Genomic DNA, 15,039 nt, shown 5'->3' with positions numbered 1-15,039 from the left:
TCTTGATACAACCACACACCATCTTTATCTTACTATACCGTAAGACTTAAGGTGGTTAGGTATGAATTCTAAGCATATTCCAGTTTGTTTGGCATTGGTCTTTAAGGAAATGCATCATGAAATGTTTTGTGGAGTTGATTATTTCCATAAAATAGCGTTTTGTATAGGCGGGCTTAATGGGTACAAGGTGGGCTTAAATGGTACACCCCTTTGAAATGCATGGAAGTTTGCATGCATGCTTATGAAAAATGCCTTTGAGGGACATAAAAAGTGCTGTACAATCCCAAGTTGTTGGTTTAAAAGGCGTAATGTAATGAACTAACAATAATCAATGAAAAAAAGAAATTCTCTGTTTGGATGAAGAATTTTATGAAGTATATGAAGTAAAAGATGCCGTAATATTTAATTAGGTTTTATGCACTATTTTTTGAGCAAATCTTACATTTTTGGTCTGAAACCATTTATGCCATGTAGGCTCCACTGTTTAAACTCAATTCACACACCTCACCAGGTATTTTGATAGAGAAATAACTATATGAGCTTATTTGGAACACAAGTGGGCTTAAATGGTACCAATGGTACCATTTAAGCCCAGTCAGACTTTTCACTTTTCTCGTAAAAAATCTTCATATTGTACTTTGAAATATCCATCAACTCAGTGACAAACATTGAGAAGAGAGGTAAATCTTACTATTTAACAAAATATTTCACAAAAAAAATATTTGAAGATGATTGAAAAATAAAGAAATTTAGATTTTGGTGGGCTTAATGGGTACGCTTACCTTACGTGCCCCTTATGTTGCATATTTGGGAATGGGAAATTGTATGACCGTCCCCCCCCATGGTAAATAAGGGCAGTTATAAAGACTATAAGGTGATTACTCATTGCATCTTTCATGCAGGTATCACTTTGGTATTTCACCTCAGTCTTTTCCATGTTTCCCTTTCTCCTCTAGTTCCTTCTTCACAGTCCTTGTCTTTTAGCTCTTAGCTCCTCATAGCCCCCGTCCCCACCTGTAGCTCCCAGTGGTTGGTATAACCCCTTATCCTCATCGCTAGCACCTGTCTGACCTTCCTTAATGTGCTCGTAGTCAACGCCTACCCCCTCTGCCTCTCGCTGCTTCATGGTCTCATAGGTGTCAATCTGCCTATTACCCTTCAACGCCTCGTATTCCCCCTGCGCCCCCTGTGAGGTGCTGGGCTGCTGCAGAGTGTGGTACACGTCGCTCTGCCCTTTGACCTTAAGTGCTTCGTAACCACCGTCTGCCCCTTCCCTGGCCTTGGCTGCCCCCACGGCTTCGTAGCCCCCGTCTCCACCGCCGCCCTGACTGGCAGGGAGAGTCTGATACTCTGTCTTCTCTTGGCCTGTCAGGGTCTGGTAGGCGTTGTCCTGTGCATCTTCTTCGTCCCCTTCTGCCGCCCTCCTCCTTCTCTTGCTCAAGCTGTTCATCTGCATGTCTTCCCGCTCGGTGGAATTCGCACCGCGTTTTTTAAAACACAGAATCGCCAAAATCACTGCACCCAGTGCGAGTAGACCCAGAGCAATGAAGAGTATCCATAATGGGTTGGATGGAGGACCTGAGGGGAACGGAGATGAAAACGGTTGAGTTAAAGGAACAAATTTGAAAAGAAGTTTATGTGAAGTGACCTTGGAAATTATGATACAGATGGTCCCCATACAATGCACACCCTTTGACGCGGCAATGCCACGTCATCTATCGCGTCACCTACCGGGCCTAGCTGCAGTGTACCCAAACAACCGCCAGGTGGCACTTGGGAGCGCTCGCTATACGCTTTACCACGTGGTAGCGCATGTTCAGGTTTGTAATGAGAGACCAATAAGGACCCAAGAACCCATAATCCAGAAGGATAAAAATATATATATATATGATCTCTGTCTCTGTCTCTCTCTCTCTCTCTCTCTCTCTCTCTCTCTCTCTCTCTCTCTTCTTCATATCATCTGACCAGGACGCATCATACCAGTTTTATTTTATTAAGCAAAACCATAGCACAGAGTGGTGAAGAAGCGCAAATGTGTTGGCAACATTTATTACCATATGGAATATTTTGGACGATGCTGACGGCATATTAATATGCTCATATTCACCAGCGCGCACCGATTCAGCGGATAACAACATGCCTAATTAAATTGTGTGAGAACACCTCCAGGAAGTAGGAAGAGTCATAAAAAGAATAAATAGCCTAATGAATTTTCTTAAAAAAAAAAAAAAAAAAAAAATGATGATCGGATGAATTGCTATTATTATGCAAGCTCTGACAAAATGTGTAGACCTAAATTGAGTGTAGCATGAAGCCCCTACCGATTCTCGCATTGCAAGACTTGAAACGTCTAATATTGCAACTTAAGACTTGTTTTCTGGATGTGGATACTTTTTTCATTTGGTAAAAATTACGGAGAGTGCAATAAACCTCACCGCAGTAACCTACAGCGCCGCGTTTAAGCGTTTGAGCGTTTAAGCGTTGGCTATTTATCTCACATCGCCAACAGCTGAGGTGATAACCTAACCTACACATCCCTAATGAATTTAATGTTGTCACATTGGCAAAAATTAGCAAGCGACTGATATGTCTGATACGACTGTTTTCGTGCTCAAAATTAAGTGTAAGCAACTGTCGGGTTCTGTGAGGGAAGGACAGGCGCACACCTGCGGAACTCTGGTAGCCATAACCAACAGAACAGATGTCACGTCCCCACCTGCATTTTTGCTGTTTGCTATGACTAATCAATGCACCAAGTGTAGTGTATGCCACTAAATTATGCTCAAAAACTTTATGGCAAACATTTTTTTAAACCATTAAACAATGTCTGCGCAGCCGGGGCTTTCCATCTTATCCGCGCATATCAAGCGAGGGGCAACTTCATAAGCGTGTGCCAATTAATTAACCTAGGCCTATTAGTCAACATTAAGACATGGGCCTATCTATGTATGTGTGGTAGGCTACGACGTATTTTCGTTTGCATTATTTTTTAAATAAGAGTAGCCTTTTGCCACGGCCTTAGCTATAGTGTTCTGCGAGGGAACATATGCAGAACTCTCGTAGCCATAACCAACAGAACAGATGCACGTCCCCACCTGCATTTTTGCCGTTTGCTATAGGCCTATACATGACTAATCAATGCACCGAGTGTAGCCCAGATGCCACTAAATTATGCTCAAAAACAGTAGGCATATGCTAAACATTTTTAAACTAAACAATGTCTGCGCAGCCAGGGAGGCTTTTCATCTTATCCGCATTTGTTCGTTCTCAAGTGATTCTCTCTCTCTCTCTCTCTCTCTCTCTCTCTCTCTCTCTCTCTCTCTCTCTCTCTCTGGTAGCCTAATAGCCTGCAACATTAGGGGAAGCGGCCAATGCGCCAGTTTTGAAGACAAAATGTCGTCGCCAAATGTAAAAGCACCTCTCTCATGCTGACGTTACGGGGCACTACTTCATTACAATGTTGTTCATGTCTGTTTGACTCACACACATATAGGTTCTATACGAGTGGTTCAATTTGTGTTTTTGTGCTCATCGCACAAATGAGACAGGCTTGCTTGATACACAAAGCAAGCGACATCGGTCCACTCAAAATGGTCCCAACTCCGACGCTTGATTTCATGTCTCCTCAGTCTCTCCATTACGGTTTATTAGCCTACTCTGTTTTGCTATTTTCGTTATTCTTAGCCCTGGCGTTAGAGATGAAGCAACTGTGATCAGTGAGGTTGTGGAAACGGTTGAATAATGGTGGTCCTAAATTGGAAGCGGCCGATGCCAGTTTTGAAGACAGAATGTCGTCGCCAAATTTAAAATTCGATCTCTCTCATGCTGGCGTTACGGGACACACTTAATTACAATGGTGTTCATGTCTGATTGACTCGGTTTTAATTGTCTTTACCGGTTCAAATTGTAGGCATGCAAACTCTGTATCCTGAGGATACCCGTTCCTGACTTGAATAGTGCAGAAATAAGTTAGGGGCGGATTGGGAGACGGTGAATGAAAGACAGAAATAAGTCGAGTTTAAATTCACATGGTGGTCTAAATAAAACATGCAATTTGCTGACTGTATTTCTACTACTACTAAAACTGGGGGAGGGACAAGCACGGAAGCACAAGCAGACACTGCTCTGCAAAAGCAGTGCTATACTGCCTCCGCATTCCGAATGGCCACAGGGTGTAATGACCATGGTACGCTTCCGCGGTAAGGTAATGACGTGAGCAGATTGAAGTGACAACATCTGTAGACGCTAAAATATTGAGACAAGATGTACTAGAAAATTCTTTCTGTATCACAATGTGGAGAACATTTAAGTGGTGTCAGCTTTTCAAAGGTTAGACATAACACGGTACCAATGCAAGGGGTGCATTTCTCTAAAACTCCCCACAACCCTTGTCAAATCCTGCCTCCCCTCTCTCCTCCCCTTCATTTCTGCCATCATCCACTCCTCACTCTCCACTGGTACTGTACCCTCTCTGTTCAAAGTTGCTGCTGTCACCCCTATACTAAAAAAACCTGGCTCTGATCCCTCTGACTACAACAACCTCCGCCCAATCTCCAACCTTCCGTTCATCTCCAAAATTCTAGAAAAAATTGTAGCTTCTCAACTCCATTCCCATCTACGTAACTCTTAACTCCCTCTATGAGCACTTCCAGTCTGGTTTTCGCCCCCTACATAGCACAGAAACAGCCCTAGTTAAAATCACTAATGACCTGCTCATGGCTGGTGACCAGTGGCGGCTGGTAGTCTGTCAAACAGGGGAGGCTGTTCAATTACAATATGTCCAGAACGCAAAAAAAGGGGTGGGGGGGATGGTCAATTTTGACACACATCTTACATTGGTCCTGAGCCACATATGGCCTGCCCTCACACACTGAAGGACTCTTGTTGAAACAAATTTGTTAATCATTACCGGTAATCATTATCCCCCTTGTAGCCTATTCATAGGGAAATGTTTATATTATTATTATTATTCATTAGGCCTACCTCCGCCACATAATGATGTGATTGAGTTTGCCTTCGTTGTCTTTGTTCATTACTGGGTGCACGGCTTAACTTACCACTAGAGGTCGCAAAATCTTTAATTATTTACCAGACATTGCCAACACAGTAGGAAACAAGGACTCGCCACTCACGGGACTTGGCAGTTAACCAGTTGATCAGACACCACGAACGCTCAAAAGAAACGTTTGTTCTTCCCTACCTTTTTCACCAAGTCAATATTAGGCAGTGCTCTGCTCTGCTCCTTGATATTCATTTTCTCCTCATAAGGACGACTGGAATTCGCCAGAATTTAATCCACAATGCTTGGCATTTTGCATAGCTCTCTAGCTTTCTTGCAAGCTAGCAATAACGAAAAGTAGGCAACCTCAATTTTTGAATTGGGAGATTAAAAAGGATAAGGACGTGCCACTATTAAGACTTTATTCGCAACACAGGTTTACAAGAATATGTAGGCCTACACAAAACTGGAGTACAACGCAATGAATAGCTTCCCCACTGGTTAGGTTATCACGACGAAACTTCTCAGTCAAATTAATAACATATCCGCATTTCGAAATGAAATCAACTACTGTAGCCTACTGACACGGGGTTCACCCAATCACAAGTCGGAGCTCCAGTCTCCGGTCCCTCCCCCCTCCTCTCTCTTCTCCATTCACTCCCAGTGAGGCTCAGTCTCAAAATTAAAAAAAATTCACGGCAATAGCCAATGACCGTTTAGCATTTTGCCATTGAAAAAGCGCACAATCCCACATGCCATTGAAGTCCATTGAGACTCGACTCGCTTGCGTTGTCATGAGCGGAAAAAAAAACTCGTGCGAGCCTCGGGATCTTATTACAGATTGGTTTAATCTCTAAATTGAGCACATGCATCTATGGAGCTGGGTCTGAAATAGCAATGATATTAAGTCGTGTAAAGCATTAGTTTACATACTATTTCTCCGTGATTTTGGACAGGAGGCGGCGCCTCCCTTGTACTCAAAGAGGAATCGCCTCTGCTGCTGACTCTGGCCTACTCTCTATTGTCATTCTCCTTGACCTCAGTGCAGCCTTTGACACCATCTCTCATTCCATCCTTCTCCACAGACTCTCCTCAATTGGCATAAGTAACACACCCCTTGACTGGTTCCATTCTTATCTCTCTGGCCGTTCTCAATTTATTCAAATGAAGTCTTTTAAATCCAAGCCCTCCCCTGTCACCTCTGGTGTGCCTCAAGGTTCTGTTTTGGGGCCCCTCCTCTTCATCACCTACCTCCTTCCCCTTGGTAATATCTTCCGCAAATTCAAAATTAATTTCCATTGCTATGCTGATGACACCCAGCTCTATTTATCTGGCAAACCCTCTGACACTCTCCCTCCCCCCTCCCTCACCACCTGTCTTTCTGAAATCAAATCCTGGTTCACCTCCAATTTTTTTAAACTGAATTCTAATAAAACTGAAGTCCTACTTATATGCATCAAATCCACCTTATCCAAAACAAATAGTTTCTCCTTCTCAATTGATAGCTCTCCTGTCTCCCCCTCCCCTCAAGTTAAGAGTTTGGGTGTCATGCTTGATGGCTCTCTATCCTTCCTCTCCCACATTAACAACATCACACGGTCTGCTTATTTCCACCTACGCAACATTAACCGTCTCCGCCCCTCTCTCACCTCCCATTCTACCTCCATTCTTGTACACAGACCTCTCGCATTGATTTCTGTAATTCTCTCCTCTTTGGTCTCCCTCAAAAATCTCTCCACAAGCTCCAACTGGTCCAGAACTCAGCTGCTCGCATCATAACTAAAACCCCTTCCTGTCACCATCTTACCCCTGCACTCCAACATCTCCACTGGCTCCGAATCACATTTAGAATTCACTTTAAAATACTTTTCCACACCTTCAAGGCTATCCACAATCTTGCCCCTCCTTATTTATCTAATCTTATTCACATTGCTATTCCCTCCCGCACCCTCCGTTCCTCTTCCTCCATTCTCCTCTCTGTCCCTTCTGCCCGTCTCAGCACCATGGGGAACAGAGCTTTCAGTTGCTCTGCTCCTCTGCTGTGGAATGCGCTTCCCCCTGACATCCGCAATATTGAGTCTTTACCCCTGTTCAAATCCAGACTTAAAACTCATCTGTTTCAGTTAGCCTATTCTTTATGATTCTTTAACTCTATTTTGTTTTATTTTATTTTTATTTATTTTTCTATATATTTATTTTTTGTTTACAATCTGTTTATCTGTCTTGTTTTATTTTGCCTCTCTCTGTACAGTGTCCTTGAGCGCTTTTAAATAAAATGCATTATTATTATTATTATTATTATTATTATTATTATCTTTCTTTGGCTTGATCATCGATTACGATCATCAAAATCATGATCTGCCTATCACTGATCACTGCTGATCTCAGAAAGAATTGGAATCTCTCCTAGTTTAAAAAACCCAAAAACGTTTAGTTATCTAACTATATAGACATTTCTTAAATTGAAGTAGACTAATCATAATCATAATTTGCATAGGCCTATGTACTATAACTTATGCATGTAATATACAGTAACTTATGTCTTTCAAATTTCAGACTAGAAATGTTGGTAATATAGCTTCAGTATTATTCATGGTATTGTGAATGTCAAGTTTCTCATACTCTGCATATAGTTGAGTGTTGCAATCTTAAATGTTTGATAAGGTTAGTTAGTGGTGTTAAATTGTCGAGGGATAATTCCACCTCGAGGGATTTCGTCATTACACATTGCATACGGCACGTTTTACATCTATCTCACACACTTTCAAGAAAGTGTAGGCAGGAATCATTGTGTTGTCATTGTGTTGTCAAGATGCACCTGTAGTCAGTTGAAGGTGAAGATTGTGCACATCCCAGTAAAAGGTGCAGGACAAAGGCTGACTGTAGGATTTTAAGTGTGCGGACCTCTCACTTTGAAACTGAGGATGCACCTGTAGGCCTACTGTAGCCTTTTGCCAGTTCTGTAGCCTATATGAAAGCCCAACTGGGAAACTCCAACTCACATTGTCATTGTGACACAGCACTCCACAGCACACAAGTGAACACTGCACACTTCACACACTCACCCGTGCAAGGGGGCAGCCCCCAATGGCGCTCGACAGGGAGTAGTGTACCTGGCGGGTTGGTAGTCACAACGAAAACCTTTGGGCTACAAGTCTGACGCCCTTACCGCTTACCCATGACTTTCCTAACCGCTTACCCATGACTTTCCTAACCGCTTACCCATGACTTTCCTTGACCCATGAGACATACGTGTCGCATTAGAAAATTAGTAATTTACGTGACATGATCGGCTTTTTGATCGGCATGTTTTTGCCCATACGATCAGGCTATTTTTAGCCAATATAGGTCGACTATGATCGATGCAACACTAGTTTGAAGACAAGTTGAGTGAGTGAGCGAGAAGACTGTTGAGAAGGTGGAGAACACTTTCGAGAAATGTATCCCAGTATTGCAAGTGGTTGGCTTTGTGAAAAAATATAAGTTCTACTTACTTTTGGCGGTGTTTTTAGGCTTACTAAGTCCTGAAGCTCCATATTCCCAGAATGCCCGGCAAACATACTCTCCAGCGCTGAAGTAGTAGAGCATGCTGGTCCCCTTGGTGTGTAAGTAGAATTCTTTGCGTGCGGCACTGGACTCTCGAAAGTACCAGTTGAAGCTTGCAGAGGACGGGCAGTCGGGACAGGAGCACTCTAGAGATTGGTTGTTGCTAATGACATGGGCCGTCGGAGGACGAGCTGCAAACAAATAAAACGACAAATTATAACGCAGCTGGAATGCACTCGGTGGGGCAGGAGTTTCTTAGGATGTGAGTAAATGAAGGAGGTTATTACATGACATTACATTTATCAAAACACGTGTATCCAAAGTCACTCACAAAGAGTTCATACAGCGGCTATAAAAAGGAATTTAGAATACAGCAGTAAGAAAGAAGTGCACAGCAAAACAAAAGGCCTCAATAAACAAATTGTTCAGAGTAGGAAAGCAAGTATTTAGCCTTTATCTAGGCTTATCTTGGGATTGGAGTAAACAAAGAAACATCCGACTAGCAAGTAACACTGCATATCGCCAATAAACTTTGACAAACTAATTTTTGTATGTACACGTAGATGATGGTACCTCTGATGGTGATTGTTTGAGGATCAGATTTGACCCCTGTCTTCAAGGCTCCATTAGGATTTGTAAAGGTGTATTGATAGTCAGCTTGGCAACTGTAGGAGTCGTTGTCGTTGGAAGTGACGGCTAGGATGCTGTAGAGGCCATCGTTTGTACTGCGGACCACATTACCGTTCTTGTAGAACACCGCCTTACGAATGGCCGCTCCTCCCTGGACCACACATCTCAGGGTGAGGGGCTCCCCCAACACTACAGGTTCTGGGGGGACCTCTAACAGTACCTCCTTATCTGGGAAAGATATGAAAAAGTTGGTTAGTGTTCAGCAGGATTTGGAGCCTGTAATAATTGGGCCTTTAGAGGATGGATTCTGTGTTTATCGGTTTTTGTCTGGTTCCCAACGGAACTTGAAGCTTGATGTGTGTTATTGAGACCTGTTATTTGGCCATTTTGAAAGTGTCTTGTACACACTTAAAAATTGGCTCAGCTATTTTGATGCCTGAATTAGAATTATATATATGTAATATATCCAGGACAAAACATTTATGAGTATATATATTTCCCCCCTAATAATTGTATGTATTGTCCTGAACATGTGAGGGAAATTATTTTAAATCATTGCACTGCCATTAATTTGAGTTATTGTAATTAAAACACGTCGCCTAAATTGACAATTGAAAAATAGTCATCAAGGTTTCCTTCTTACTTGAACTCCTGAGAAGGACAGAATTGCTACGTGTTCTGTTGTGTTTGCAGTAGACGATCCCTGGGTTTTTCCCTTCGCTCGACACATAAAATTCAGTGCTATTCTTGCCCTCCATTTTTTCTTTTGGAATGTTCACATCATATAATGAATACTGTCGGAGCACAAAACATTTCCAATCTGTGAGGTCTTCATCCACAGATAGCTTGAGCAACACTGACTGGTCATTGTAGACTACTGGATTTTCAGATGAAACCGTGAGGAAAGCAGGAGGCAGGTACTCTGTTGGGGGGGGATTTGAAAAGGCAGTAAATGCAGGTGTTAGTGATATTTTGGCTTGAACTGGGATGTCTTTATTTGAAAATAAAATATAAAGATACTATCAAGAATGGATGCCGGTACTAGTTTGACATAAACACATTTCAGTTAAAATTAAAGTATCATTTGTAGTATATATACAGTGCAGTATACAGTGTATAATATGCAGTTAAGGTGCATTGTGTAGAGATGTCTGAAAATAGGCCTACAGTAACTATATCTACCAAGGACTGTGATGTTGAATTGGTCACTTATTCCTGTGCTGGTTGCACATTGATAGTACCCATTGTCATCTCTGGATACTGCAGGCAGGATCAGAACTTGCTCAGTGTTTGATGGCATGCGTTTCCCGTTGAAGAACCATTTAGAAGGCACATTGCTACACTTGAGCAGTACGGTATCACCGGCATACACAAGGCCATACTTGGCGACCATCTTGACTGAAATTTAAAAAAGAGGCATGTTGAAGAAACAAAACACTACTAAAAGTGAAAAGCAATCATGGATGGAAATTGTGTGATGATGTACGTAGTTCACCATTTATTGCATGTCATTTTAAAATGTATTTAGGTGGTTTCTGCTTGTTCTGTTGCGTTGCATGTTTGCTATGCGTGTTGACATGGTTGTTAGATATGTTTCACCATGAGTGGTGTTTCACTTACTTGTTGGTTTTCGTGCCTCACACAGGAACCAGCAGACTGCCAAGGTTGCAGATGAGAAATATCATGTCATATGGCATGTAATACTACCACATTGCTGTATATACAGCATTTCTGCTACGTTTTGTGAAACACACTGTTCATCCCATATTGTATGGGAGAGCAGACCATATAATGTAAACAAATAGGTTATGTAATTAAACTTAAAGGGATTATAGACATGTGACAATGATATCCACCCATGGTGACTGATGGAGAGGTAATGGGTTAAAAAAGGTCTACCCTTTTTGAACTTTTGGCTTTAAAATGGTTGTACAGAAGGTCAGGAGAGAGGCAACAAGTTCAGTTTTTTGTGATGTAAAAAGAAGCTGTTTCACCTTTAATATAAACTATTAACCTGTACAACAGGGGTTGGAAACCTTTTTCATTCGAGGGGCCTCTTCAAATTTTAAAAAGCCTTTCAAGCTGTGTGCGTGTGCGTGTGTGTGTGTGTGTGTGTGCGAGCGTGCGTGCGTGCGTGCGTGCGTGTGCGTGTGCGTGTGCGTGTGCGTGTGTGTGTGTGTGTTGTGCACCTTAAAAATATCTACAGTACTGGGGTTTTAACCTTGAATTGTGGGGAGGGGATCTCATTTTACTGTTTGATTTACTTGATTAATTCATTATTACTCATATTATTACTATTGTTTACATTCATTTATCATGCTTCATGATACATCTCATGAATTTAGACTTTATTTGACTACTTCTTTTGGTTACTTCTATAGGCCTACTTCAAACTACGCAGTGTTGTTGCTCCACCCACAATTTCGTTGCCTTCATTGACAATGACAGTAAACTCCTTGAATCTTGAATCTTGAATCAAGGGGTGCACTATGACCACAAGCCAAGATTTCCCCCTGCACTTCCTTCCTCAGCCCTATAATGAAGGTGACCACCTTTACAACAGACTCCACCTTTAGGTCCCCTGAAAATATTACTTAATTGTATTGCAAATGGGATATTCAACATTTCTTTACAAAACGTGTCATATTTCACGTGAAACTGCATAACATTGAAATTATATCGGGTATGGATACGACGACCTCAAGGGCCAAAGACGTTCCCCACCCATGCTGTACAATGTCATTGAAAAACAAACTCTTAAAAAGCTTTAAACCGAAAATACAAAATAAAAACTTAAATTAACTTGGTAACATTATATGCACATCTTTTAAACTAATGTAACACCTTCGGCTATTAATACAGCACTTTTTGAGTAAGACTCATATGTAAGACTATCAGTGTGCCGCATGTTGATGTGGCAATACATTTCCACTCCTCTTTGCAAAAGCGCTCCAAATCTGTCAGAATCCGAGTGCATCTCCTGTGCACAATCTTCTTCAGGTCACCCCTCAGAACTCAGAACTAAGAATTCTAAGAACTCTCGTTGAGCCATTCCAAAGCCTAAATTTTATTCTGTGAAGCCTATCCTTTTTTGATTTAGGCATACGGTAGATTCAGTGTCGTTCTGAAAGAAGTTCCTCTTTATCTTCAATTTTCTAACAGGGGGACAAAAGTTTTATTTCAACACTGTCTGGAATTAACTTATTCATAACTCCCTCCTCCCTGACTACGGCCCTAGATCCAGCTGGAGAAAAACAGCCCAAAAGCACAATGCTGCCACCATACTTCACTTCATGGTGTTATTTGGGTGATGTTTTGCACCAAACATACATTTTGGAATTATGTCCAAAAAGTTCAACCTAGAGTAAATTTTGCAAAAAAAAAAGTCATCTGTAATCTCCCAAATGCATGTAGGAGATGTATTTTGGTCTGATGAACGTTTTGGATATAATTCTAAAAGGTATGTTTGGCGCAAAAACAACACTGTAGGCCTACAGTACATCACCCAAACAACGGCATGCCTAAAGTGAAGCATGGTGGTGGCAGCATCATGCTTTTTGTGACAGTTTTTCTTCAGCTGGAACTGGAGTCTTAGTCAAGGAGTGGGGTTAGAAAGGTGAAGATACAGAGGAACTTAATCTCTCAGAATTACCCTAACATCAACAAAAGAATGGCTTCACCAGAATAACATTGAGGTTTTGGAATGGCCCAGACAGAGTTCAGACCTGTATCCCATCAAACATTTGTTGGGTGATCTGAGGAGGACTGGCAGGAGATGCACTCGCATTGATTTGCAGTGCCTTTACAAAGAGGAGTGGGCTAACATTGCCATATTAAGATGTACTATGCTGATAGACTCCCAGCCAAGAAGTCTGAGTGGTGTAATGAAATCCTAAGGTGCTGCAACAGTATGTTAAGTTTAAGCGTGTGCATATTTATGCAGCCAGTTTGTTTTTCAATTGCATTGTCCAGGCTAGTAGTTTAGATCAAAGGTAGAAATTCTGTGAAATAATTTGTCATTATTTTTATTTCACAAAAACTTGGACTTTGAACAGGGGTTTGTAGACTTTATATAGGCACTGTATGTCTGGTAAAAGAAGGACACATAACAAAGTGCTACTGTATGCTTTAGGAGAATCACACAGGCATCCCGATGAGTAGATAGCAAGCAGATTTTACACAAGGCCACTAGAATAAAATAGATGAATAAAAATCATATTCCTAAAACTTTTTGAGAACAATTTGGTTACAAGACGTACAGTATGTGCCCTCACAATTACAGTAAAACAAGAAAGCCAATCAGACAACAATGAATGAAAATAGTTGATATAGGATGACCTATTTTGAATTTCACACTTTGAATTCCCCATGGTAGGCCTATGTTGCACTCATATGGAATGGAAATCTGCCAAAATACTTTTATTTTAAATCTCTTGAAAATCATTTTAAAAACTGTAATATCCATTGAAATGTGCTTTAAAATAAATATTTACATGTATTATCAAGTACAGCAAGAAATGCAGCAGCTCATCAGAAATGCACTTCAGAACTCTTCAAATATTTGCCTAACCTTCAAAAAGTTACAAACAAGTAGCTTTATTCTTTGTCATTATTCCATCATGCATGTAATAAAGGCAGTTGTAATCTATAGCCCTACTTCTTTTTTTAAATGTTTTAGTATTTTGTGTCTCACCTGAGAGTAAGAGGAGTATCTTCATCATGGACAGGAGAAAACAACATCCAGACCAGAGAGAAGAATCACTAAATAGTGACTCAAGAGTCGAAATGACAAGTCTATATACGAAGCTCTTGGCCTCGGTTTTTCCAGGAAGTGTCTGTTAACCCTTGACCAACACCCATTTCCCTTTGATGCCTGAATAAACGCCCTAATCTCAGAACTTTCACTTTGAGAGAAACAAAACTACTGGACATTGTCAAGTCTGGAACTTGTTGCTGTTCACATCTCTTTAGACAAAACCATCACCTCCATTATCCTGTATCAGTGAACAAGTAATTGTTGGTCCCGTTCACTACTAGTTCGCTAGTGGTTCATTGTAATTATCCAGCTTTTGATTTCACTTGAGTGGCACTCGTCCAAGAGTTGCCATTCAGTAGCACATGGTGCCTGCCTGTTTCTGTCATGCAGAGGGTGCTGATGATGAGTTCAGAAAAGGAATCATCTCGCCACAAATATTGTCCAACCAGCTGATCATAATGAGCACTCAAGACAAGGCGCTATGTGTTGAAGTCACCTGAGGTCGAAGGTTAATGTGACAGGGAGAGATATGCATGTAATTATGCAATAGCAGTGTTACAGAAAAAAAATCTAAATTACTCTGAAAGGGACTGAAAAGGACTCTGAAATATGTCTAAAAGGGCAAAAAAACTGTCCACAGTAGAATCATGCATTTATCAAAGTACAGACTTTGCATGCTTACATAAACACATGCACACAGTCATGGGCAGTCATGGGTAAGCGGTTAGGGCGTCAGACTTGTAGCCCAAAGGTTGCCGGTTCAACTCCCGACCTGCCAGGTTGGTAGGGGGAGTAATTAACCAGTGCTCTCCCCCATCCTCCTCCATGACTGAGGTACCCTGAGCATGGTAGTGTCCCACCGCACTGCTCCCTTGGGGTGCCATTGAGGGCTGCCCTCTTGCACGGGTGGGTGAGGCATAAATGCAATTTCGTTGTGTGCAGTGTTCACTTCTGTGCTGTGTCACAATGATAATGGGAGTCGGAGTTTCCCAATGGGCTTTCACTTTTTCACTTTCACACACTACACAGTTTAACATGTATGTCAGTTTGCTCAGAGATGCTTCATTTGAAAAGAGGATGTAGCGTTCAGACAGTGACTTGGCTGACA

At 41.6% G+C, this 15,039-nt stretch overlaps 1 protein-coding gene across 2 annotated transcripts; it reads right to left on the bottom strand.

Annotated features, from left to right (window-relative positions):
• Positions 1–840: 840 nt before the first annotated feature.
• Positions 841–13,928, bottom strand: LOC134467879 (high affinity immunoglobulin gamma Fc receptor I-like). Of its 2 annotated transcripts, XM_063221853.1 has the most exons (6): positions 13,869–13,927; positions 10,796–10,831; positions 10,358–10,573; positions 9,119–9,403; positions 8,494–8,736; positions 841–1,578 (listed from the first exon to the last, which is right to left on the bottom strand). In XM_063221853.1, exons 1-6 carry the CDS (start codon positions 13,894–13,896, stop codon positions 965–967), a joined length of 1,422 nt encoding a protein of 473 aa, XP_063077923.1. In that variant the 5' UTR covers positions 13,897–13,927; the 3' UTR covers positions 841–964. The 2 variants fall into 2 exon arrangements, with proteins under 2 accessions (XP_063077923.1, XP_063077924.1); XM_063221854.1 differs by lacking the exon at positions 10,796–10,831 and having other exon boundaries at positions 13,869–13,928.
• Between the last annotated feature and the right edge of the window lie 1,111 nt (positions 13,929–15,039).

Source organism: Engraulis encrasicolus, chromosome 17 (assembly GCF_034702125.1).
Source record: "Engraulis encrasicolus isolate BLACKSEA-1 chromosome 17, IST_EnEncr_1.0, whole genome shotgun sequence".
Lineage (NCBI taxonomy): Eukaryota > Metazoa > Chordata > Actinopteri > Clupeiformes > Engraulidae > Engraulis > Engraulis encrasicolus.
The sequence above is the reverse complement of the archived record's forward strand: the minus strand, read 5'-3'. Positions and strand labels throughout refer to the sequence as shown.